Source organism: Coptis chinensis, chromosome 2 (assembly GCF_015680905.1).
Source record: "Coptis chinensis isolate HL-2020 chromosome 2, ASM1568090v1, whole genome shotgun sequence".
In the NCBI taxonomy this organism is placed as follows: domain Eukaryota; kingdom Viridiplantae; phylum Streptophyta; class Magnoliopsida; order Ranunculales; family Ranunculaceae; genus Coptis; species Coptis chinensis.
In genome coordinates this window covers 6071765-6098954 of record NC_141457.1, presented here as the reverse complement: position 1 = coordinate 6098954, position 27190 = coordinate 6071765, and the positions used below count along the sequence as shown (strand labels likewise).

At 36.1% G+C, this 27190-nt stretch overlaps 3 protein-coding genes across 4 annotated transcripts; all 3 read left to right on the top strand.

Moving 5' to 3' along the window:
* The first annotated feature begins 1795 nt into the window (after positions 1 to 1795).
* On the top strand, positions 1796 to 4954 carry LOC147514560 (replication factor A protein 1-like). Its single transcript, XM_086592623.1, has 10 exons — positions 1796 to 2123; positions 2203 to 2287; positions 2361 to 2479; positions 2572 to 2653; positions 2742 to 2877; positions 2955 to 3103; positions 3179 to 3299; positions 3396 to 3578; positions 4660 to 4707; positions 4808 to 4954. Exons 1-10 carry the CDS (start codon positions 1796 to 1798, stop codon positions 4952 to 4954), a joined length of 1398 nt encoding a protein of 465 aa, XP_086448749.1.
* Positions 4955 to 8659: 3705 nt separating this feature from the next.
* Positions 8660 to 10697, top strand: LOC147514559 (UPF0496 protein 1-like). Its single transcript, XM_086583889.1, has one exon. The coding sequence runs from the start codon at positions 9404 to 9406 to the stop codon at positions 10526 to 10528; it is 1125 nt and encodes a 374-aa protein (XP_086440015.1). The 5' UTR covers positions 8660 to 9403; the 3' UTR covers positions 10529 to 10697.
* Positions 10698 to 15185: 4488 nt separating this feature from the next.
* LOC147514558 (uncharacterized) lies at positions 15186 to 18123 on the top strand. Of its 2 annotated transcripts, none has more exons than XM_086583901.1 (6): positions 15186 to 15582; positions 16507 to 16633; positions 16800 to 16936; positions 17054 to 17116; positions 17281 to 17349; positions 17663 to 18123. In XM_086583901.1, exons 1-6 carry the CDS (start codon positions 15364 to 15366, stop codon positions 17732 to 17734), a joined length of 687 nt encoding a protein of 228 aa, XP_086440027.1. In that variant the 5' UTR covers positions 15186 to 15363; the 3' UTR covers positions 17735 to 18123. The 2 variants fall into 2 exon arrangements, with proteins under 2 accessions (XP_086440027.1, XP_086440036.1); XM_086583910.1 differs by lacking the exon at positions 17663 to 18123 and adding an exon at positions 17454 to 17582.
* Positions 18124 to 27190: the final 9067 nt, after the last annotated feature.

Below are 27190 nucleotides of genomic sequence, written 5' to 3'. Positions count from 1 at the left end.
GCACTATTCATGCATCTCATACGCAATCAATGCGTCTAGACGCTTGATCCATGCGTCCCAGATGCGTAAGCTGATTTTGTCTCTTCTACTCTATCCTTCTATCCTCTTTTGCGGGCTTTGGTCAAAGCAACAAATCCTTTGGCCTTGGGCTTCCAAATAGGTTTTAAAATAGGTCCAAGTCGCATTTTTAATAGTTCCAATTCCTTGGCCTTCTCCATGATTGTCCACGGGCTTCCCATGTGATCCTTAATGCTCCGAATTGCTCCGTTTTACCCTTTTTCTCTAATATTCCACAAAACTCACTTTTTCTCCTGTAGAATCAGAAAACATAACTTACAAATACTATTAGTTCACTAAGATGGCTAAACAGGAGGCATAATCGAGGGTTAAATAGCACTTTTTGAGCACTTATCATTGGCACTAAAGCAAAAAAACCTTTTGGCCCAATATTAGTGTCTCATCATTCTCTTAAAACAACCATTTTTTGGCCTGGGGTTTTCCTTTTGGAATTAGCTGGACATTTTGTGTTTTCATTAATATAAGCACTTGCTTTTAACAGTCACAATTAAGGATCAGCCTTCAATATATGTTATGCACTTAAGGGAGTGATATACAATTAAGGATCATCAATATGTTGTTTCTTCACTGTGCCGTAGTTGTGACTTTTTCTGCATGTTGCTTAATTTCCTTGGGCCTCAACAGTTTCCAGCCCACTAAACCCTCCTTAATAATAACCTTCTCACACTCCTCTTTTTTCTCCGCCCTCATCCACAATTCGATTAAACCCCTCCATCTTCTGTAACCACATCATCATCATCACTTTAACGGATGGGGCTCTTCTCCTTCTCCCTCTATACATTTTTTTCCAACAGCTATAAATTAGTATCGGAATTCTGTATCCACCACATTTGTTCACCTTCTTCGTATCAAGATACTTTTCGTGTTACAACCTCAGCAATCAGGTTTTGTGCTTATTCAATCTTCTTCCTTACTGCATGCTGGCTACTCACTACTTAACTAAGCTACCATGACTACCATAGTAGACATTATCGAGAAAAGATTGTCATAGTAGATGTTCTACAAATCAATGTTGAGGCACCTAATGTACTGCCTCTTAAGTATTGTGTCATTTTTTGTGTTTCTTTAAGAAATTGTTAGGTAGCCACCATTATCAAGATAGTTTATTCCTAGGCATATGTGGGATTGTAGATTCAAGATAGTATCAAAATTGTGTACTAATACTGATTCATGTGTTATGCCTCCTCAGTCTTACTAAAAAAAAGTAATTTGCAGTATTTCCTTACGCAATCTTCATTTAGTTACATCCATTTCCCTATTGAGTTGTTTGTGTAATTTAATCAAACGTTGTTGCTGCCCATCCTAACCCAGTTGTACGGTCAACTTATTGTCATTCTTGAATGGGTTGTTAAATAGTTGTGGCATCTGCCTTCACTGTCGTTTCATCGACACACTTTTAAGCAATTCACGCTTTGTTGTTGTTTTAGTTATAATTTTTCTTTCTTTTCTCCTCCATTTTGTTTTTTTTTAATACCATACTGTTTAATTTGGGCCTTTTCCTATCCTTAAGCGTCTCCCAATGTCGATGCAAAACTATCAAGACCTTGATAAACTCCGCAACGGCTCAAACCGATATAAAGTGAAGGGCCGCATTACAAGGTTGTGGGAGTCAGTGCATTTGAAATATAACGACACTCTTAGTTTGGAGTTTCTTCTTTTAGATCCAAAGGTGATTATAATTCTATGTGTGCTATCTATTTGCCAAAACCATGCTATAATGGGTTGCGGACTTTACTGTTGTTTCCCGCATCATACACAGGGTGCTGACATCCATGTCATTTTACTAAAGAAATATTTTGGGAATTTTCACGATTTGCTTAAGGATGGTGTGTTAAAAGAAGGCAATGTCTACACCATGGAGAAATTCGATGTATGGCTTGCAAAAGATTATCGCCCGGTTAAGAATGAACACAAGATTTTTTTCAATGCTAGAACGGTGATCACACCAGATGATGTGGAAGGTACCCACATTGCAAGGCACAAATTCAACTTCTCACAATTCGACACCCTTTCGAGTAGAGTTCACGACAAGACTCACCTTATAGGTAATAGCTTGCTACGAGTTTCCTCTTAATAAACCCTTAACAAATGTAATCTAACATTTTATGTCAACAAAAAATTTAGATGTTATTGGACTCCTTAAGCGAATTGGTGAGATCACACACAAAAATGGAACTACTTTTCGAGAGATTGTGCTCATAGATCAGAGGTAACTTGCCGACGTTCGTCTCTAATAAGCACTATGTATTTTTTTTCCCTGACACAACTGATCCTATAATCAGTGACGTGGAATTAACTATTGCTTTATGGGGTGCTTTAACCGAAGAGTTTCTGGATCATCTTTTGACACAAGAAGATGTGGTCGTCATTGCAACTTCACTTAATCCAAAAGATTTCCAAGGTACACATTTATTCCACCTTCCTGTAATCAATTTTTTTTATACTACGCAAAGCAAAATGATGCATATTTCATGTCTTAATACTATGTTGTAGGCCAATTTTCTCTTTCATCGCTTAGTGGAACGAAGGTCTACATAGATTTGGACATCCAAGATGTTATCGACTATAAAAATAGGTCAGTGTATCATCTTATTCTTCGTATTTATCATATTACCTCATGATCATGTCATGCGTTACAATATTTTTCATTCTTAATTCTATAGCTTGGGGGATACCAAAGTGCAAATAGCAAAGCAACATTCATCTACAAAAGAGGGCTTCTCTGAGGAAGAACTGCTTAGAAACTGTAGGGTTTCAGTAGACAAATTAAAGAAAATGGGACTAGATGAATCCAATAAGGTAACATTCAATCCATTAGAGGCAACTTTGTTTCGTTGCCCAACATTCTATTAAAGTTCATTACGATTGTAAAACAGGGAGCAACCTACACTTGCAAAGCAACCATAGGATATGTCTTCGACACGAATTGGTATTACACTTCATGCACCAACAACAATTGTAACAAGAAGGTTGTTGAGCGTGTTTGCCCAAACTGTAACCTTGAAATCAAGAGCCGCAATGAGAGGTCAATCATTAATCCTTTATCGAATTTTTTGCTTTTGGCGGATCAACTTTTATAAATTTTATTTGGAGTGTCCAGGTACCTTCTAAGAATGGATGCGGAAGATTCGTCAGTGGTCACTCAATTTGGTGCTTTTGATCGGGAAGCTGAATACCTTATTCAGAAGCCGGTTAAAGAATTGGTTGACTCCTACAAGAAGGCAACACCCTATAACTTTTCATATCACAAATTTTCTACTTTTAAACACAAAACACATTCTTCTCACCAAATACTAATAAAATGCTTCATAACACAGAAAAACGGCCCACAAATCATTCAGGATGCATTACAGCAAGTTGCTGGAAAAGAGTACATTTTCCAAGTCAAAATAAATTATTTCAGTCAGAGTACGAAGGAAAGCCAATCTTTTGTTATCTACAAGATTTTCCTAGCTACAATGGATGTTGATGACCCACTTATGAAAGAAATTATTGATGAGGTATTCTTTTGATCCCTTTATTTACAAAAACAGTATTGTTTCACCTACATTAAACTTATTGTGGTTAAATACAGGACACAAAAGTGGCAGCCCCAATTTAGAAGATGGAGTAACCGGAAAAGAGGTTTCAAGCCAAGATATGGAATCTGAACTCCACCAAGCAAAAAAAACAAGGGTTCAGTAGTGGGTCAGCACTTATTCAACCATTTGGTTCAATCCAATTCAGTTTTTTTTTGCTTTATCGTTTCCAAAAATATATTCATCAAAATATCACATGACTGTCTCCTCCCTGATGCAGGACATGTGTGCTACGCAACTACCCACTCCTGTCATTTTCTTCCTACTTCATAGTTTGGGTTTTTGTGCTTCGGAGTAGGAACTCATTTTGCTTGAGTCGTGTGCTTTTCAGTTTACTATTTGATCGCGTCGTCTATATTTACAGTTTTCAGTGTGCTTTGAACTTTCAGTTTTCTGTGTGTTTTAGAACTTTCTTATTTGAATGTGGTGTTGGCATTATTCATTTAACTTGAACACGGGAATGAATGATGATTGCTTAAATATTTCTAGCGAAGGGTTCCTTTTTCTGTGTGTACTTTACTTTAATGTGCATATGGGTTTTGCTCATTGATTCTTCTACGTTTACATACCACCCACCGACCCCCACACACACACACACACACACAAACACACCACATTGATTGAATTGAAGTGGATTTGAAGTGGTGGAGATCTTCTACTTTGTTGTGCTTGGCGTTGAATTCAATTGAAGGCAACACCCTACGTTTCTTCTACTTTGATGTGCTTGAATTGAAATGGATTTTGAGGTGATGGAGATCTTCACTGTAAGTTTTTTTTGTTTCCTTTTATAGTAAAATAGTGTTAATTTGAGCCGAATTTGATTACTTTTAGTTTGATAATTTTAGATTTGGGTTGTGTTTGTGATATATTGAAATGCCATGGAAGTGAGACTAAAGGTCTCGCGAGGATGATATTTTATTGTTAGGTGTGTGTGAGTGTGTTGCAGGTGTTGTGGGGTTTGTGCTGGCTGGTGTGTAATTGTGGTGTTGCGTGTGTGGTGCAGGTGGCAGGTGGTGGTTGTTTGGTGGTGCTGCTAGGTGGTAGTAGTGTGGTGAGTGTGTGTTGGTTGGTGTGTCAGTGTGTGTGGTGGTGATGTGCGGTGGTAGGTGGTGTAGCTGGTGCTGGTGAGTGGTGATGTGTCTACTACGTAGTGGTGTAGGTGCTGCTGGTGCAGTGGTGTAGGTGGCAGGTGGTTTAGTGGTGTAGTGATTGGTTTGTGTGGATTGGTGTCTGTTGCTACTGCCTCATGCATGCTACCTCCTGCTGATGATGATGCTAATGTTCTTTGCTACCGATGATCGATCTTGATGATGTTGTTCTTTAGCGCTTGGTCTTCTCTGAGTCTTGTCTTGATCTTTCTTGATCTTTGATGTTACTGGCTTTGTGTTGCTTGATATGAGTGTGATATGCAACTTTTTAATCACGTTAACTTTTCTATTTCCATCATTTCACTATGTAACTATGTTGCTCCCACTAGCTATAGTTTATATTGCTTATTTATTTTTTTCTTTGTTTATTTTATATATTATTCATTCTTTATGTAGAAAACAGGTAGTCTGTCGAACACCTCTAGAGATATAAACAAGACAACCACAACATCTTTTGAAGATAGCTTCCCTATGTATACTACTCAAAGCACCTCAAAACATAAAGTTTTTCTATATCTATATGACTACATCTACAAGTCACACCTTAAATCAAAACTCAACCTTAGACCCAAAACCTAAAAAAAAAAACGGACATTGAATTATATTCGAACTGGGTGGCCAATATATATTAAGTTGTTGCACATCACGGAGTTATGTCGCTTACCACAATTCCTCCATAAATGATTTACTTATTATTACGTTTTCTAATCATTTTGTATTGTACATTTCCCTCTTCATAATGTTACACATTGCTATCCTACTTAAAAATGCTTTCAATTAATTTGGAACAAAGATGATCGATCATATTTTCCTTTTTTTGGCTCGCATTATTTAGACTTCTTCACCGACTTGGCTTGCTTATCAATTTTTTCCTTCCCTTACGATTAGGAAAATAGTCAATACACGAGGAATTTTAAATCACATTATAAATTGTGCTTCTTTGTGGAATCCGTACCGAAGCCACGAGCATTCACTAGTAATCTCTACATTATATGATAGCCTCCCTAACTCTCGAGTAGGCAAATCAAAATTTATCATATTTTATTAGGTATAAATACAGAAATATGCAACGTACTTAGGTCCTATTAACACTTGTATCAACATAGAATTTTTTTTCACAAACGATACAATGTACTATGCCCGATTTCACAAAAATAGCAATCTGTTAGGTTCCGTCAGTTAAGTGATGATGTGTCATTGTTTTTTCATTTTCGTTTTATTTGTATTTTCACTTGGCATGCCACATCAGCATTTTCTACCAACTCAGCATTTCCACCTCAGCATTGCCAACTCAGCACTACCAACTCAACATTTTTCATTTTTTTTTTTAAGTGACTGAAAAATAAATTAATAATTTTTTTTGAATTAATAAATATATAAAAAAGAATAAATTAATAATTATATAATAATAATAAAATAATTATATAAATAATAAAGAAATATATAAATAATATATTATTTTATTTATTATATATATTTGAAAATTATCAAAAAACTATAAATAATAATAAAAAATATATATATTATTTTATAATAAACAAAATATATAATTTTATTTATTATATATATTTGAATATTATAAAAAAAAAACTATAAATAATAAAAAAAAAAAAATTGTATATATATATAATAAAAATATATATTTTTTTTTTATATTTTTTATATTATAATATTTTTTTTATAATTTATAGTTTTTTATAATTTTCAAATATATATAATAAATAAAATAATATATTATTTATATATATTTCTTTATGTATATATTTTTTTATATTATAATCTTTTTTTATTATTATTTATAGTTTTTTGATAATTTTCAAATATATATAATAAATAAAATAATATTTTATTTATATATTTCTTTATTTTTTATATAATTATTTTATTATTATTATATAATTATTAATTTATTTATTTTTTATATATTTATTAATTCAAAAAAAACTATTAATTTATTTTTCAGTCACTTAAAAAAAACGAAAATGTTGAGTTAACAGTGCTAAGTTGGCAATGCTGAGGTGGAAATGCTGAGTTGGTAGAAAATGCTGATGTGGCATGCCAAGTGGAAAATACAAATAAAACGAAAATGAAAAAACAATGACACACATCATCATTAACCGAATAACCTAACAAATTGCTATTTTTGTGAAATCGGGCATAGTACATTATATCGTTTGTGAAAAAAAATTATATGTTAATACAAGTGTTAATAGGACCTAAGTATGTTGCATATTTCTGTATTTAAACCATTTTATTATTTAGCCATTCCTCTTTATGAGTTTGAAATTATCAAACAACTTAAAAAATATTTACAAAATAGTCTCACTATTCTTGATCTACGTTTCTTCCAATCCTACAATCAAAATTAGAATTATGATGATGTATGTTTCTTCCAACCGATATTTGTTTATAAATAATCTCAATGAAAAGTATTATTCTCCTGGCTCTGCCTTAAGTTCTAGTGGCATTGTTGGCAAAGATAAATTGTCCTCAAGTCTTCATAAATAAGACAATCAAGCTAGTAAATGCCCCAATTAGTTAGTACATGTGTAGAGAAATAAGTTTAAAATTTAAACTCGCAATAAGTTTAAAAAATTTCATATGTTCTTATGTGTAGAGAAATAATTGTTGGAACCTTCATACCAGACCAATTGTTTCATATAGGCTAGTATTAATGTATATTCTTTTCTAAAATTAATCTGCATCAGTTGTGTGAGCAAATAAACAATGACGCCGTGCTGGGAAAAAAAAACAAACAAATAAGGTCATGACAGCTGTTATAATGTTACGTTATGAACAGTAACGTTATGACAGCTGGTTCTAACGAGTTTGTTTTTAGAAAGATAGGATTTACTATTCAGAAAGGACTTGCGGTGGAGCTTGTTACACGTTTGTCCTAATTATTTGTAAAATTCATCATCAGTATCAATAAAATTTCCACTTACAACCAAAAAAAAAAAAAAAAAAAAAAAAAAAAAAAAAGAAGAAGAGAAGAAGAAGAAGAAGAATGAAAGAAAGAGAGAAAGAAGTAACACCAAATACATGTTTTTCACCTTTAAATTTGACTTCAGCGACGCTTTACTTCCGCACAAGGTCTAGGGGGTTTTGATAGAAGCGGGTCGAGCCGTTTGCCACTTGACTTGTAGCGCAATTTACTGTTTAGAATCTTAGAGGTAGGCCTTGTGTTTGCCAGGTGGAAATGCTTAATGGTCTTACCATGAGAGTTTCACGTTTTTATAGTTTTAACAGATTTTTAACCTGTGATTTATTTGGTCATTGCTGTCCAAGGCTGATACACAAACACTACTAAAGCTTTCATGGCAAGGCACTATGATCTAAATTAGCTAGCTGTGTTCAGTGTGTTCAGTTTCAGTTCCTAGTTTCGTGGAGCACATCAGCAAGCAAACAAAGGGTTAAGGAAACATGTTTTACACCTGTTAATTTGCATGGCTGTTCGAAAGAAGTGGGCCGGCCGTTGGCATCTTAACTTAAAACATAAGCTACTGTGTTAGAGACAAGGTTTTACATTGTCAAGGAGGATAATGGTCATTAGAATAAAGGAGTTTTTTCCATGCTCCACCAGCTAAAATACCGTACCAAATATGTGATCACCATTAAAAAAAAGTTGAGCAAATGAATTTGAGGATATATAGGTCAAAATCTATTGGGTCTTTATAAGAAAATAAATATTTGATTAAGTTTGTTGATCTGCTAAAGATTCAAAATTTTGCATAACTAAGATTGATGAAGAAAGATATCACACGATCTCTACTGAGATTTCTAGATTTTAATGCCCCATGTTGGTGGTCTGAATTCTGAAATGCATATGTTTCCCATGGGTAGCAGAGATGCAACTCTTTCAGAGATTGCTTAGCAGCGTGTATGTTTGCAGAAACATTCCCATCTCATTCTTCCAAACATAATGGTTTCACACTTTGAAAAGACTCAAAAGAGTACAAGACTCAATCTCATCATCAGTTTTTAGTAACCGTCTCTTTCCGCGTTAATTCTGTGAGCAGAAAGTGAAAAGAAACAAGAAAAGTACGTTGCTTCCCGCGTTTTCCATCTCTTTCCTTAACACACTCTTCACACTCTCTCACTTTCTCATGCGTGCAAGTCATTCTCATAAACAAATACACACTTGTTTTTAAAGTTCATCCTCATATCTTCTTCTTTAACAGAATCTCATTTCTCTTTTTCCATTCTAGCTCTCTTGATCTGCTTTTAAGTGTTGTTGACTCAGCTTCAAACTTCAAAGTCTATGTTCTAAGCTTCCTTCCTGTCCAAGTTTCATTGGGTGTTTCACAAACTTGTTAAGTCACTTGAACCAGAAATCATTTCTAGCTGTTGATCAAGGTAACAAGTTCATTTTTTTCCTTGTGCTTCCAAAAAAATTAAAAAAAATATATATATTCTTTTAGCTCAGGTTGGGCTTTCTGAGTAGAAAAAAAGGATTCTGTGAATGCCCAGTTTGAAAATTATTGAAAAAGATTAGATCTTTTAGCTCAAGTTGGGGTTAAACTAGGATTTTATCAATACCCATTGTGAGAAGTAGGAGGAAAAATCTTATTACCTACATTTATAATTGGATTGGGATTAATGGGTGGGCATATGAGTAAGAAGACAGGCGAAGCGCCGTCGGTACTAGACCTTCATGGAAGGTTAGAATATACGGCGGGTTTAAGTTCATATGAAGATGAATGTAGGCTTGATCCAGAGTTACAATCATTTGATGCTACATTACAAGACAGAACACACCGTGTTATTAATTCGCTCGCTGCTGGCGTTGAGGTTAGAGCACTTTCTATTGATTCCTTGAAAGAGGTGACTGGGTGTTTACTTGATATGAATCAGGAAGTGGTTAAGATAATCTTAGATTGCAAACAAGATATTTGGAAAAACCAAGAGTTGTTTGAGCTAGTTGAGGACTATTTTGAGAATAGTTTGCAAACTTTAGATTTCTGTACTGCTCTTGAGAAATGTTTGAAGAAAGCGAGGGATGGTCAGTTAATTATCAATGTCGCGCTTCAGCAGTTTGAGGAAGAAGATGGGGCGAATGAGAAAAAGTATTTGAGAACATTGGAGGAGTTGAAGAATTTTAAGTCCGCGGAGGACCCATTTACAGAGGAATTTTTTCAGATTTTCAAATCGGTTTATAGGCATCAGTTGTTGATGCTTGAGAAATTGGAGTATCAAAAGAGCAAACTTGACAAGAAGTTGAAGTCTGTTAAAGCATGGAGGAAAGTCTCAAGCATTATCTTTGCTTCAGCTTTTGCTGCTGTACTGATCTGCTCAATAGTGGCAGCGGTGATGGCTGCACCACCTGTTGCAGCTGCATTGGCAGCTGCAACTTCAATTCCTGTAGGATCAATGGGAAAGTGGTTTGACTCTCTTTGGAAGAAGTATGAGGATGCACTAAAGGGGCAGAAAGACGTCATTAGAACAATGCAGGCCGGTACTTATATTGCAATTAAGGACCTTGATGGAATCCGTGTTCTTGTTGATCGTTTGGAAATTGAAATTGAGTCCTTATTGCAGAATGCTGATTTTGTCCTAAAAGAAGACGAAGCAGTGAAATTTGGGATAGAGGAGATCAAAAAGAATCTGGGGGCTTTAATGAAGGGCATTGAGGATTTGAGCGAACAAGCAGACAGGTGCAGCCGAGACATTCGAAGGGCAAGGACAGTGGTGCTGCAAAGGATTATTAAACAGCCCAATGCGTGAAGAAGCTGCTGAATCTGCCAGACTGGTGACTCTTTCAAAAGTGGTAATTTATGTGATTTTCATGTTCTAGGTATGTTTAGTAGACTATTGACTCTGTGTGTTGGGTCCTTTGCTATGGATCCTTTCTATTATAATAAATAATAACTGAGCGAGTAGTAGTTAGTTACAATCATGTCATTTCCTTTTTATTTTGTGTGGTTATATTCACGTCAAGTACAAGGTCTTCACTTCCATAGTGTTATTTCTTGTGAACTCATAGGTTGCTACAGTATGATTTACATGAACTGTAAATGTCACTTTTGTTGGATTATGGAGTGCAAAATCTGGATCTCGTGTAGCGGATAAATCTGCCAACTATGTCTTGTTTTTACCAAGTGATCATTTTGTTAGAATGATAAAAATCCGTGTTGTTGCTCTAAAGGATCATTTAGAAAAGATATAGAAGTATGCTCTTTCTGAGAGGATTATAACCCTAGAAGTAATCTAGATTTGGTGAGAAGATTCGAAGCTGACAGAACAAGGAGATTAGACGAGACAATTCAGTTTTTCTGTTCCAAAACCAACATACTAACACAAGTAGATTTCCAAAACCAACATACCAACACAAGTAGCTATCCTTAATGATTGATATTGTTTGTCAACTAGTGCTTGACAAGCCATCAGCTCAGTATGGTTATTCTCACGCGGAATGGATTAGGTGTTTATGGACGACCTCTCGTCGATAGCAAGCACTTATAATTGAGAAATGCTCTTCAGTGGTTTAGCCATTAGGCGATAGCGGAATGTGTTGATTATCAAGAAACAGCTTATTATAATAACAGTATGAAAATGAGATTTTTCTGATTATTAGTAGTGGGCGCTATGACTTGATAGTTATGCTGCCATGAACTATCTGTATATGTAACTACTTTCCACCTTAGTTAACTAGCTAGGAGATGATTTTGATGTTGACTGATCAATATGATCAGAAATACTCTGTCCATCTGTTCAACAACTTTTATGTTTAGGTTATTCTAGATTAACTAGCATCTTAAGTCGTTGTGATCATCCAATTATGCATCTAGTGTAAATGAGGTTCGTAAATGCAATTATACTTCTTAATCATTCTAATAAGAGAGTTCATCTGTACTGTTCCTTGTACAAGATTTGATAATTCAGTGTCGTCTTCTGCTACATGTGCTTTAAGGTATTTGTTCACTTTAATTGGCAACCCTGGTCACTACCAAGTATTTGGAAAACAGAATTGAACCTAAGTTGGTCTTGACACTTTCAGACTGCTACAACCGTACAAGCATATATCTTCTCTTTATACTGAACTTTGTGTTAGCATATTTTTTCATTATAGTGTCAAACGCCTCTACCAGTTAAGAATTAGGTTGCAATTTGTTCCATAGGTTGACTGCAATAGACAAAGCTCCTGAAATAGCTAGTTCAAGGTTGTCTTATGTTGAAACCACACACAAGAAAGCAGTTTTCGCACAAGACGCTGCTCTTGGTAGTAGTAAAAAACCGTTAGCTTCTGCTGTGATGCAAAAAAAAAATGTGTAAATCGTATAAACTATGTAATTGGAAAAATTCCACACTTCCACCTGGTGGCTGTGACATGTTTTTAATTATTTTGTGCGTGTGCATGGCTGTTAGAAGTAACTCCAAACTTGGATAATGCGTCCAAATATATACAGTGTCGAGGATTTTGCTGTGTAAGGAAAACATTTTTGAGCTTTTTGTAGCTTTCTCTTTCGGTGGTTGCAGTTTAACTGTCTCAGCTGATCCTATATTCCTATGGCATAAAATGCAGAATGAGTCAACGAGTTATATTTGAAAGCAAAGGCTTAGGAGGACCTATTTTTAATTAAAGCTCATTAATTTGTGGGCTCTTTGAGGAACGAGGATAAACGGGTTACTGGCTAGTGACTAGGACCCTTGAATGAGTATTATGTTCTTGTCTAGCATTTATGAATTATGAGAATATGAGATGTTATTGCACCTAGAATATTAGTTTCTTTAAAGATTTCTATCCCCATATAGATGCTCTCTGCATAGAAATTCTGGTTCTCTTCTGGGTGATTTTTTGTTTCTTTTTAACTGCCTAAACTCCATCTCTTGTTAACATAGAATTTGGAAGTTCACTAATGTTTATGGTACGTGAAGGGCTATCCTTCTACCTGTTGTAGCCACCTAAGATGCTACAAGCATCTGATATGTAGACGCCTGATTGAACTGCTCGCCATACAATTCTGCACTCTGGCCATGATTAGACTTAAAGAATATGGATTCATTGATCATTGGGCACTCTATAAATGCACAAGTAGAAGACCTGGACATATTTACCTGCCTGGAGTCTTCTGGGTGATTTTTTGTTTCTTTGTAACTGCGCTAAACTCCATTTCTCTTTTGCTATCATAGAATTTGGAAGTTCACTAATGAATTCAAGACCTCTCAAAAATCAGAGGACTCTGATACCATGTTAAATTGCAAATTTATTCATAAGCTTGAACTTATATAAATGGTCAATTCTATTAATATATTAGAGTTGGTTCGGAGACACTTATATATGTCAACATGTAGTCCTATAGATTCCCATGAACTAAAGTAAGAAAAATCACTGCTTAAAAATTTTGTCCTCTGGTTCCATCATTGAGCTACAAAACCCTTAGAATTCTTTGTTTTTGTGATTTCTGCATAAGTGATCTGTAACAAGAAAAAGAAAGATATAGAATATATAACTATGTAAACTGGTCATTTCAGGGAGTTGAATATGTTTTAGATAAAACATGCATTAGTTCATCCGCTTCTTCAGTCATCTCATCATCTTCATCCTCTTGTTATTTACGCGAGAGAAGATGTACGTAAGTCCTGAAGTACCATTCAAGCTGAAAGGAAATCTACCTAATGTTAACTGGATTACTAAGAATGGATTAAGTGAACGAAGTATCAATTATTTGGCGAAGAACAATGAAACCATTGGTGCTTGTACACTGGAACCTTACTGTTGGTATATTAGAAATTTGCCGACCACAGCTACCTTAAACAAATTGCTTAGATGCGCCAAGAAGGTATCTACTGTATTTGGCATGCTGGGCCTGGGAGTGGTTCAATTTTGAGTGTGGGCCGGGCCCAACATGATCTGAGCATGTGTTCTCGACATGGTCCATCTAGCTATGGTGCAATCGTGCTTGTCCTAATTTTGCCAAATGCTTATGCAGTGTGTGAGTGTCATGCTATTGCAGTCGTGGGCTCGTCGTGCAGAATTGCAGATGTCCCAACTCCACAAGAGGTTTGTTTTTTCTCTATACTCTTAAAAAACATTTCTCAACGTCGTACGAGGTTCATTAAAAAATTCATCAAAATACTTAGAAAGGTTGAAAAATGGATAAGGCTTAATAAAACGATATCTTCCAAATTCCATTATTCCGATATCAAACCGACAGCCCGACATTTTAAGGTAAAATCCATTATTCCAGATTGTGGAGCACGGGGTGAAAACGGGTATATACCGATGAAAGTACTAGGGGTGTTTATGGGTCGGTTTTTAACGGTTTCGGTTCTGAGTCTATTTTTAGCAGTTTCTATCGGGTTCGGTTCTTTTAGATTTTTTTTCTATATTTTAAAAACCCAGACCCATACCCATTAAATAAGTCGGTTTCGGTTCCTTGTCAAGTTATATATTTTTATTGCTAAAATTATTTTTTTTAGTTATATAACCGATATAAAAATTGGTTTATGGGGACTATAACACTTGTCATCGATATTTTTGTCCTCTCATAAGAAATAATGGTCCTAAATTCAATAATAATATTTGAAAGTTATCTAAAAATTTTAAATACATTTTCATACATTATATGTATGTGTATATTTTAAATCGAACATATGTATATTATACTATACGTAATGCGTCATATATAGAATAAATATCATATGTACCACAATTGTTAGTTAGCATTGCACGTATTCGTTATCTAATATATATACATATAATATATCAAACAAATTACCGCGTTCATGTATTAGTTAATATAGGCGAAGGCATAAGTTAATTCATAGTATACGACTATCATATATAGACGAGACACGTAAATATTATTATTAATATTTATAATACACATATTTAATGTAATATTATAAAAAATGCATTTAATAACACACATTTACTATTATGCTAAATGTTATATATATTTAGTATAATTTTACACCTAACAAATATAGACTATATATAATACTATATATAATAATAATGTTTGGATTTGTTTTTATTTAGTGTAATATAATACTAAATTCTATATATCAAAATCAAACAAATCGGTTTCGGTTTCGGTTTGGATACCCATCGGTTTTTTACTATTCGATTCTAACAGGTTCGGTTTTTTATCGGATCGGTTCTTAAAGACCCATTTTAAATGGGTATAATATTTTAGAGCCCAGACCCGCTATAAATGGTTCCAGTTCCGGTTCAGATTCGGATAATTGGGTACCATGCACACCCCTAGAGTGTAACTTCAGCAGTAAGTTATTATTCCAGTGAAATCAGTGACCAACAACTCACACCACTAAGTCAACCGGTCCACTAACTCCACCCAATGACTCAAAACAAAAACTAAAATTTAAAACATTTTCCCCTACACGTGTCCTTGACCCATTAGTTGCATTCAGCTAGTTCGGATTCAAACTAGAAGAGAGAGAAAACAATATACACAAGTAAGAGCGTCACTCTCACTCTGTGTTTCTTCCCACTCCGAATTTCCTCATTTACTTGAAAATTTTCCATTTTCCACACCAAATATTTTCCCATTTCCTTATTCTCCATTCTCAAATGTACATTTTTCACTAAAAAAAAAATGGTTGAAGTAATGGAAAACAACAATGGAATTTCACAGTTAGAGAAAGAAGAAAAACAGAGATGTGTAGGAGGAGGAGAGAGTAGTGAGGAAGAGTTATCAGTACTGCCACGTCATACTAAAGTTGTAGTAACAGGAAATAATAGGACAAAATCTGTTCTGGTTGGTCTTCAAGGTGTTGTTAAGAAAGCTGTTGGACTTGGTGGCTGGCATTGGCTGGTATGTAATGTTTCTTTTGCATCATCAATTTAGATGTTACTTTATTATAATTCAGAGTTTCCCCAATCAGATTAGCTTTCTTATTCATGTATATTATTGTTATCGATTATCTATAACTAGTTGTAATATTTTGTGATTCACAATCTATTCTTGCACACATTTTACGTTGAAAAAAGGATTTAGTCCTGCTATAAAAATAACAGAGAATCAACAATATCTATAGAAAAGAGCCAAGGCTTGAAATACATGTTCTTGATTGGTTGCTTTGTTATACCCTTATTAATCTGTAATCAGTATACTTTGGCTAACAAAAATCGATAACATTTAGTACTAAAAGTTGGGTTACTTTGGATAAGAGTGAGAAGGTACCCGACATATCTGTCTAATTTTATCAATGGTCATAGAGTTTCCCTAGTTAGTGTTGCTTGTTTACACATAGTGAATGCCATACTTTTCGAGTAATGTTACATGTTTAAGGACAAAGAGACAAAGGATCTTAGTACTAAGAACATTATAATGAAAATCTAGAAAAGTGAGACGCCAACAAGACTAAAGTGGTCAAGTTCATTTTAGTGATGCACTGATACTACATTGCAACCTTTTGTGTGTGTGTGTGTGTTTCTTATTTAACACCTGACCCTGCATCTCCGCATGTTTATCCGTTTATAAGAGACTTCACCTTCTTCTTTTTTAATCTTTTTATTTGTGAGTTCTCGTATTGTTTGTTGTTAGGGATTGTTTTTCATATAAATCAAATGTGTATTTAAGTGTCTTGGTGTAAGAGATTAATTGTTTCTATATATTTCTTGTTTCTGCTTATACAATTTTTCTTATTTCGTCACTTGGAGTTGCTGACTAGTGACTACCTTACATCCTTTTATTGTGTGATAGATTAGTTATATTTTTAACCTCACTACACTGTAGGTACTTACGAATGGTATAGAAGTGAAACTACAAAGAAATGCCCTTAGTGTGATTGAAGCTCCAACTGGTCTTGAGGATGATGATGACCTTGAATGTGAGAGTATGCAGTGGAGTGTCTTAGATACGGGTGAGTATAAAATTTGTTTTGTAAATATATAGAAGTTCTTTTTACATTTGGTATCTGGACTTAAAGTCCTCATTCACAACATAGATGCATTGTGTGACCTTTATTTCTGCAATTCTGCTTTCATATTTTCATCTGTACAAGCTTGGCTTATGCAACTTTTTTTCAGCATCTGATGACACTCAGAAGTCCCAGAGGCCAAGAAATCGTCCTCGTAAAGCGGTTGGGTCAGCTCACAAGACAATTAACCGGTCTCTTTCCTGTCATTCACAGTCTAAAAGTTCCATTTCAACTCGAAATGCTACGGTATGTGGCTGCTAAATTAAATTTAATGAATCTTGTATATCTTTTTTCTTTCAAGTGCATCTTTATGATCTTTTCATTTAAAATGTTCAATTTGCTAAACTTTAAATGATTGTACAGAAGGTTGATCTCCGCAAACTAGAAACCACAGCATTGCGTAGATATTGGCGGCACTTTAAACTTGTGAGTATGTTCATCCGGTTTTGCCATGTGGCTGAAAGTTTGACATCCTTATTAGTTTTAAATCCAGAAGAATCAGTTACATGAGTACATCCTTTTGTAATTGTGTGTGCTCATTTGCATAACCTTTCTGTCATTAACAATTACCGTATCAAATTTTCATTTAGGTGGATGACATCCCCAATCCATCTAAAGAGCAGCTGATTGATATTGTTCAGAGGCATTTCATGTCACAGGTACTTATGACTAACCTTATTATATCCTTTCAATTAAAGTCCCAAAGCGCTTGCCTTTTCCCACAATTATCTCATGTTGTGATAGGACCATTTTCACTGAACAGATCTTGATGAGAACATCATACTATATAAAGTGAGGGTTCTGTTACTTCAAAATATGAAACATCATTTTCTCCTTGCCTCTTTGGACATGGGATTCATTGATGTAATCGGGTGCATCACTGCATAAATACCGCTAGTATTTCTTAAACTTTTGAGATATGTGATAATTGTCTGATTCGTGTCTTAAACACAATTGCTTTTTGCCTTGAAGCAATTGGATGAGTTGCAGGTCATTGTAGGTTTTGTGCAGGCTGCAAAGCGACTGAAGACAATCTGCAATTGACCTTTTGAGAGACAACCGTTGCATCTTGGTTGTGCATACTAACAAATGTCGGCATGTTTCCTTCCCTAGGTCTGTATCTATCATCTGTAACATATTTATGCTGGGGGTCTTAATTTATCTTATTCTCAACAGTTTAGTTAACTGAGTTGGTTAGAGTTATGTAGAGGGTTATCAGGTTATGTTAGTATTGTAGATATTTTAATTGAAGAGACTAAAAGAAGCTTATTGGCTTCCATGTTTGGTGGAGTGTCATGCTAACTTATCAGGGGATGTGAAGGTTGTAAATATGTCCTTGTTTTCCTTACATATCCCTTGTGAGTTATTTATCCAATCTCTTGTGATTGATTAGTCACAATGACCACTGATGTTTTGTCTGCATCAACTTTCTTTAACTGTTGGTACTTGGACAGTTAGACTCTAGTTGATCTATTACACTTGAGAATGCAAAGAATGCGTTGATTGTGTAGAAGGATGATGCTTAAGGAGATTTTCGCAAAACTTTTTCTGCTGGTAATGCTTGCTGTGATGTTAAAGAACGGTACTCTCTATCATTATTGCTGTTTGCCTATGTGACCTTCCTGAAAATAATGCTGAGGGTGCGATATGACCTCTAGGTTCAGCGTTCACTTGTCAACCTATTGCCCTAGGTGAACATTGCATCCTCGACTTTCAATGTCTCCGAACCATGTCCCTCTGAGGCTGAGTAATTGAGTATAGATTTCTTTGTATGGTATAATTTTCGATTCCATTTTGCAGTCGTAAGCCTTATACCTAACATGGCCTTAGATTGGAAATGGTGCTTCTTGGCAGTATGTGCTAACCTTGATGTTTTGCACCGCGAATGCAAACAGAAGAATTGACTTGTTTCGGATAATGTTCTCTGTTTTAAGTGAGCATTACAAGTGGCTTCCCTTTTTGTCATGTATAGGCTTCATTGAACAAATCGGTGAAATTTGGTGTAGTCGTAGATTTCCTATTAGGATCGGAGAGGGAACATGTGATATTCCAGTGTTTCTAGTGAAGCATACCAACAAGGAAAAGGTTTTTAAACCCTTTAAACTTTTAATTAGTGCCTGATGTCGTCAACAATCTTTGCTTCGGAGTTGATGAGCCTTCAGGCTAGGGTCTAACCGGTGTGTGTCTGTTTTAACCCTCTAAATATTTTTAAAAAAAAACATGATATTACTGTTACCCCCCATAATCCAATGAGAGCGAAGTTCCGCCTACCTGGCTCGTCTAAATGATCAGCAGGCCACACCAATAATTGATATCATTATCGAATATCAACCCTTGGTTACACTTTTTACCAGGGTTAACTTTATGTTCTTCATTGACATGTCTTCTTCATTATATAAAATTCATCTGAAGTAGGTGAGTGATCATCCTATGGTCTTGAATCACTTATAGAAAGATATCTATTTTATTGATAGATTCTTTTTTCTCTTTTAAAAGCCCTAATAATTTGATAACAGTAAAGTTGTGAGTTTTTCCACATGCGTTTGTCGGTTGGAAGTGAGGCTTTAAGTGGGCTCGATAAAATGTCGCATCATTGGCCCCTCTATGTAAATGTTGCTTGGCACAAAATCTTATCTACAGTCTACGGTCTACCATGGATGGTTGATGTAGTTGGTAAAACACGCCATCAAAGCCTCAAAGGGGAACTTAAAAATGGAATTAAAATTGATACTTCGAATTGAGAATGAATACTCAATACTGTACTTAAAAATACATTTATCTCACTTCTTTTCTTCTTGAAACTAAATATAGCAAAAATTAAAGCTGCTTCAATGCAAAGTATAAGCAGATCTTCCTAAACGTTATTCCAAGTTGATAATGATTTGTTGGGACCTGTAGGTTCTATTTCTTATTGAACCACCGTCCACCAATCCAGTTCCTCGGTTGTTCGTGACTTGAAAATATAACTATCTAGAATCCAGATGATGAACAATTCTGCAAAAGGCGATAGGTTTCCACAAACTTCTTACCAGTCTCACCTTGTCTAAGCTATGAGGCATTGAGGCCTTGCACATCAAAAACTTCGCCGATTTCTGCATTCCTATTTCCTAGTTGTAGGGCTGTCAATAGGCGGGATTCGAACCGGACCAATTATATAACATGGAGGTCCAATCCTGGGGCAAACCCGGAATCAAATCGAGGGGATCAAGCCCGGCCCAACCTTTGAAACCCAATGCAATTACGTAGTTAACTGATTAAGTGATTAGCACTTACTACAATTTGAACTCTGCCCTCTTTTAGCTTTCCTCTGTCTTCCATAATTACATTTGACGAAGATTAAAATGCGTGAGTTGAACTTCAAAAGCAGACCTTCTAATGCTTCCCAAGCAACCGTGTCATAAGACTTACTTGTGTCAGTCTTTAGGGAGCTTCTGGGAGAGATGTACTGTACTTCCTGCTGTAACTCCAAACGAGTTCAGGGGATATGACTTATGAGCAAGTTATCTTATGTTAATCTTGGAGGGACAAAGATAGAGACAAAGATAGACCTGTTTAAACGATAGAGTTCATGTAAGGCATCATCCTATTGGATAGGATCATAGGATCATTGGACTTTGGCAATGCATCTAAATTCTAAAGGTGAGGTCACAAGTTTCACAACAAACAATTGGCCTAGAGTCGGTGGTTTTTGAGGGATCTGTCATTTTAGGAACTAAACTGATGAAAGTAAAATTGAGGATTTTAGGCATGGAGTTGAGGTGCTGCACATTCTGCATAGCATTACTGAAGCGGCGAAGCCTCTCCTACTATGCTCCAACAGATGTTGTAGAATAGGCGTTAATGTAGTCATGTGGACAGGGGTCTTTTCAGTCTCCATGCTGAATCAAGTTACATAGCAATAATTTTTTACAAAAAAAAATTCTGGTATTAATCTCCCAGTATTTAATTTTTAGATATTTTTATGTGCTTAAACACCTCATTACTGCATTTTCTCGATCCTGAAATTCGATCTTTGTGTAAATCAAAGAGGGCTTAGCTAACAACTTCAAGGTTCAAATTATTACTCAAAAGAATGCCTACAACCAACGTGAACAGATAAAATGTTTTTTTTTTATGGTTTTTTTTTTTTTTTTCTATAAACTGATTATATGTTTTACCTATAAATCATAATTAAATTAAATTAAATTTTGACTTGTGAGAATTATTTTTCAAAGAAGTATATACTCTCATTACTCTGCGCCCTATAAAAAGGAGCACTCCGTTCAATCTCTGAGCATGAAAACAAGCTAGTCATGGCGAGCAAAATGTTTAATTCTTTTGTTCTACTAATTGAATTTCTACTTGTGCTAGCAACTGCCATGGCGGCAGGACGCATCTTAACTGATGAAAGGCCGCTTTATTTGATCAGTGCACCTGCGGCAGCAGTGTCCTCCCTATATCACACCGGTACTGTTCCCGGGTTTCCTGCAACCCCGCCCTTGGATTAACAGTTTCCTGGTTGTTAGTTTGAGTTGATGCTTGTAGGGATGATCGATGTCTTGTGCACCCATTATACTAGCATTTTGAATAATACGTATGAAAAGTATGAGTTGTTATGATAATTTGATCAGCTACAAACAAATCATCAGAGTTAGTTTATTGCTTTGTATAAGAGTATATTGGTTTCACGTACTGTTTCAGATATATATGTCTTTGTTTTTTACCATCGATCCCTTCTGGACCTTCTGGACCTTCTGGCAATACCGCAATAGTCTTGCACATTAATTACCAGTAACTCGAATTTTGAGTATTTTTGTTAAATAGGGTCTTTTTAGTTGGCGAGAAATAGGCTGGAGATAGGTGATATGCACCATGGGCGTGTGAGTTCAACCTTCAACCGTGATCCCTGTAGTATAAACAGTATCTTCTGATGTCATACAATTTTTAGCCTTGAATATATAGGATGATGATCATTGATCAATGATGGATCTCATACAAAAGCATGCAATGATGTTGATATGCATACATATGGTTTCTTTCCCAAGAGAAACTTTGAACCAATTTGCATTGCCATTAAATCCGTAACTAAGACCATTGTTAACTGTGACACAAACAAAAATTTGATAAAATCTAGTAAGATGACCTGAACCACTCCACGCAGATGAGTCAAATTTAGTTTAGTAATGTGTTCAATTAACTGATTAAGACCAGATGTATTGCAATAGATGGTAGGGTGAGATTAAATTCCCACGACTGGATTTCGGTGATCTTGTTTTCTTTGTTTTTTGAGTTCCTAAATCAATTAATTTCCCGTACCTAGCTAGCTAGCTAGTTATACTGAAATAACTTTAAAAACGAACGAAATGTTTGGTCGTGGTGTCATACCCACAGACTTACCGAAGCTTAATTAAATTAGTTAATGCTTATTTAAGCATAAAACATTACATGCTCAGGGGTCAAAACTTGTTTCTCAACAAAATTATTTGGAAGATGACTGCACTAACTTCTTGATTTACATTCCATATCAAAGTGAAGAGCATTCTAGGTTCTGACATTATCATTCAATTGTTTTAAGAACAGTCGAATTGACCTTGTTTGCATAGAGAAATAAATAAGACAAAGACTATAATACCCCTACAGTGTTCATAAGATGGCTAGTAGCCTTATACTAATACCACATATATTTCTAATACCCCCTTCAAACTCACAATGCAGTAGCAACACCAAGAAGCATTGAGAGTTTGCCAAGCAAAAAACGGAAACATGGAATAGGATGAAACTTTGTGAAGAAATCGGCAATATGCAAAGAAGATGAAATGAAGGGTAATGTGAGGGTACCATGCAGAAGGTGATGACGCGTGATGTGGTAATCAATCTCTATGTGCTTTGTGCTCTCATGAAAAACAGTGTTGTGATCAATTTGGATAGCACTTCGATTATCACAATACATCAGAGTGGGTGCATGAAGAATAACACCTATATCCTCAAGTAACCAACGTAACCAAACGATCTCCGTAGTAGTAGATGTCATGGCACGGTACTCAACCTCGGTAGAAGACAAGGAAACAACTTATTGTTTCTTGCTTTTCCACAAAATGAGCGAATCACCCAAGAAGACACAAATGCTAGTGGTGGACTTGCGATTAGCAAGAACGCAAAATACGAGATTTCATCTGGGGATTGACAGAGGAAAAAAGAAAATATCACTTAGTAGGATGGGAGAAGGTGTGCTCAACAAAGGAGAATGGAGGTTTGGATATCAGGATATTGTCAATAATGAACCGAGCATTACTAGGCAAGTGGTTATGGAGATATATTACCGAGAACAACTCTTTGTGGCGAGTGGTGATTATTGCCAAATATGGTACTGGAGAACATGCATGGGTGGTGGCCAAATCCCACATCGCAATCATATGGATGTAGTCTCTGGAGAGGTATACTTAACGTCCTTCCCGACTTTACGAGTAATGTCGCCTTCAAAGTGTGTAATGGTCAGAGATGTCATTTTTGGTTGGATACTTGGGTTGGAGATAAACCATTGGCTGAAAAATTCCCACTGGTATTTCAAGCGTCTACAAGGAAGAGAGGTTTTATTAACGAGTTTGCTTGCATGGACAACAATCAATTGGCATGGAACCTGTTTCTTAGAAGACAAGCTAATGATTGGGAGGCTAAATGAAGATGCAAACTTGACTCTAGCACTTGAACAGGTGAGACTCGATGAACAGATAGATAAGTGTGTATGGATTGGGTCAAAGAATGGTACATTTACAGTGAAGTCTTTCTATACCACTTTGAGCGAACATAGTAGTAATGAGGAGCAAGTCACTGACCCTTTCCCAGTTAAGTTGGTATGGAAAATTCCAATAACATTAAAGGTGAAATTCTTCTTCTGGGGGGCAATTCATGGTCGCATGCTAACAGCCGACGCACTTATTCATAGAGGAACTATGATATCTCCCACATGTTCGATGTGTAAGTTGCATGATGAAACCATAACACACTTGTTTTTGCATTGCTCTTTTGCACTTGAGCTTTGGGCAAAACTGATGGAACCGGCAATGAGAGCATTCCCTGTGCTAGCACAAGCTGACTCAATACAAGAGTTGCTGCAACGATGGCCGAGAAGAAATAGGAGAAACTTTGGTAACAAAGTGTGGCAGTTACTCCCTTATGCGGTGATCTGGGTCATCTGGAAAAGGAGAAATAACCATGTTTTCAAGAATCGGAAACTTTCTATGCAGGGAACTATTTTGGAAGTGAAAGGTACCTTGTGGTATTGGATGTCAACATCTGGGCAGAAAAGGAATTATGTTTTCAAAGACATGGTGCTGGGCTGGCCTGTTATACTGGGGAGGTAGTTTTAGTAGGGAGTTAACTTGTTTTGAGGTTCCAGAAGGGGTACAAATGTGTAGTTCTCTTCCTATATATAGTGTGAGGAATTCACTCACCTTTTGTAATTGTGCTTTGCAGTTGACCCCATTAATAACATTAAACTTATCAAAAAAAAAACCAACCCAATCAGTGTCAAAATATGCCCGAAGCGTGAGGGTACGGTGGATATCGACGGGAGAAAAACACTCTGATAGATGGTGCCTCGAAGATACCGAAGTATACGAAGAACTGCAGCCCAATGAACTGTCCAAGGAGAGGCAACAAACTGACTAACAATGCGAACAACATAGGCAATGTCTGGGCGAGTGACGGTAAGATAGACTAAGCTACCAACAATAGTGCGATATATGGTCGGATTTTGGAGAGGAATGCCGTTAGAAGGAGTGTATCTAGCATTAAGCTCAAGTGGAGTCTCAACTATCCTTGTGTCTGTGAGGTGAGCACGAGTAATGATGTCTATTGTGTACTTAGATTGGGAGAGAAGATAGCCTTTTGGAGAGGAGGCGACTTCAATGCCACGAAAGTAATGAAGAGAGCCTAAGTCTGTCATCTCACTCTGATGAGCTAATTGCGATTTCAACTCCTCAATTCCATTTATGTCATCACCGGTAAGGATCATGTCATCAACATACAAAAGGAGAAGTATAAGTCCAGAGGAGGTGTAGCAAACAAACAAAGTCGAATCATAATCACTAGAGCAGAAGCCAAGGGAACTGACAACAATAGATCGAGAATCTCTCAAACCAAGCCCAAGGAGCTTGCTTGAGACCATATAATGCTTTTCTAAGACGGCAAACCTCCCCGGGTTTATGGGAAACACCAGGAGGAGGTACCATGTAAACTTATTCTTTAATATTTCCATGCAAAAATGCATTCTTAACATCCATTTAAGAAATAGACCAATGACGAACAGAAGCGAATGCAATCAAAGTACGAACAATAGTCATCTTTGCAACCGGTGCAAAAGTCTCCTCATAATCCATACCATATTCTTGTGTGAACCCTTTTGCAACCAATTGTGCTTTGTATCTCTTAACATAACCATCACATTTTGTCTTTATCCTAAAAACCCAACGAGATCCAACAGTACTTTTACCATAAAGGAGCAACACTAGATTCCAAGTACCCATCTTATGTAAGGCAGATAGCTCTTAGCTAATAGCTTGTTGCCAAAGTGGATCAAGAATATCCTCCTTATATGAGGTAGGTTCAGAACGACTGTGAATAGAAGCTAAAAAAGAAGTGAAAGAAACTGAATAGCATGAGTAAACAAAATCAGGTTATTGTGTAGACTTACGTAAACACTTTAGAGGGCAAGGTTCGCCAGAATCCTCATGTAAAGGAGGTGCTTGGTAGGCCACAGGAGGAGGTGGAACATCTTGATCATTTGCTAGTGGTATAGCATTTGCAGGATAATGAATCCTCTCTATCACCAGTTGATTCATCTCCCTTCTCTCCTTTGCATATAGTAGAGGATTAACATCTGCAGGAAGATAGGTGCATCTAGAGGAGGAGGAACTATATGCAAAGGAGAGAAGGGAGATGAATCAGTTGGTGATAGAGAGGATTCATTATCTAAATCAACGGAAAATGGATCAATTAGTATTAATAAGGTCAAATGGCAAGAATAGAAAAGAAATGAATATGCTCAAAGAACTTAACATAGCGAGATACATACAATTTTTGTGCAACAGGGCCAAAACAACAGTAACCCTTATAGCCCTCACCATAACCAAGAAACACACAAGTGGCTGAATGGGCAGATAAGTTATTGTGTTCAACATGAGGTTTAAGGACAAAACAAGTACAACCAAAAACTTTTAAGGATGAGTAGTCTGGAGTGTGACCATAGAGCTTCTCAAATGGTGATAAACCAAAATTGAGAGTGGTAGGAATCATATTAATTACATGAATGGCAATGAGTCAGCTTCAGCCCAAAAGGCACTAGGGACACTAGCTGAAAGAAGGAGTGAATGTGCGGTCTCAACAGTGTGCCGATGTTTCCTCTTAGCAACACCATTTTTTTGGGAAAAGGGAGGTGAAAGAAGGAGTGAATGTGCGGTCTCAACAGTGTGCCGGTGTTTCCTCTTAGCAACACCATTTCGTGTGGGGGGGTAGGGACACTAGATGAAAGAAGGAGTGAATGTGCGGTCTCAACAGTATGTCGATGTTTCCTCTTAGCAACACCATTTTTTTTGGGTGGGGGCCGGGGGGCGGTTGCAAGATGACTGGTGTATGGTTCTATCAAATGCAAGTAAGGTAGAAAAATCACCGCTAGTATACTCTCCACCCAAATCAACTCGAAAATATTTAATAGTACTTGAAAATTGAGTTTTAACAAGTGCACGAAAAGTAGTAAATATGTTGAGAAATTCAGAACGGCATTTCATTAAAAACACCCAACAATAACGGGTACAATCATCTATAAAGGAAACATAATATCAAGACCCACCTTTAGAGGCAATAGGAGTAGAATCCCATACGTCTGAATGAATGAATTAAATCAAAAAGTGCAAAGGAAAGTGAAGTACTTTTATTAAATGGTAAAGCAAAAAAATTTGCTAGTTTGCAACCACTATAATCTGTAATATCATGAGTGTGTAAGTTACCTAATGCTCCAGTAGATCGAAGCCAAAAATTCCAAACGAGAAGAAGAAACATGTCCAAGATGGAAGTGCCATAAATAAAAACTAGATGAAGTAGGGCCCAAATGAAATGAAGAGAGGTCAACACTAAAAGCTGCCAAATCTGACACTCACAAAGTCTCCAAAATATACAAACCCCCCTCTTTATGGCCTGTCCTAATCAGCTTCTTCGAATAAGGATCTTGTACATGACAAGAAGTAGGAGAAAAATGAACAGAATATCCGAAATCACATATAATTGATCAACATAAATCAAATTTAATTTAAGTTGAGGAATGCAATAAACATTAGAGAGAGATAAACATTGAGTGTTAAGAGACCCAATACCCACTAATGGAATAGGTGTACCATCAGCAGTCATAACATGGATAGAAGAGCTAGGTGGATGGACATAAAGATACAAATAAAGAGAAATCATACGACATATGGTGCGAAGCGCCAGATTCAAAAACTCATGCGAACAAAGTTCATATGGCAAAGA

Bases quoted from the DNA above. Each gene is read 5' to 3' on its own strand.
- LOC147514560 (XM_086592623.1), top strand. From the start codon at position 1,796: ATGGGTTGCGGACTTTACTGTTGTTTCCCGCATCATACACAGGGTGCT. The intron at 3,300-3,395 runs GCAACACCCTAT...TTCATAACACAG, and splicing joins TGGTTGACTCCTACAAGAAG to AAAAACGGCCCACAAATCAT. The intron at 3,579-4,659 runs GTATTCTTTTGA...TGTGTGGTGCAG, and splicing joins TGAAAGAAATTATTGATGAG to GTGGCAGGTGGTGGTTGTTT.
- LOC147514559 (XM_086583889.1), top strand. From the start codon at position 9,404: ATGGGTGGGCATATGAGTAAGAAGACAGGCGAAGCGCCGTCGGTACTA.
- LOC147514558 (XM_086583901.1), top strand. From the start codon at position 15,364: ATGGTTGAAGTAATGGAAAACAACAATGGAATTTCACAGTTAGAGAAA. The intron at 16,937-17,053 runs GTATGTGGCTGC...ATGATTGTACAG, and splicing joins TTTCAACTCGAAATGCTACG to AAGGTTGATCTCCGCAAACT. The intron at 17,117-17,280 runs GTGAGTATGTTC...ATTTTCATTTAG, and splicing joins ATTGGCGGCACTTTAAACTT to GTGGATGACATCCCCAATCC.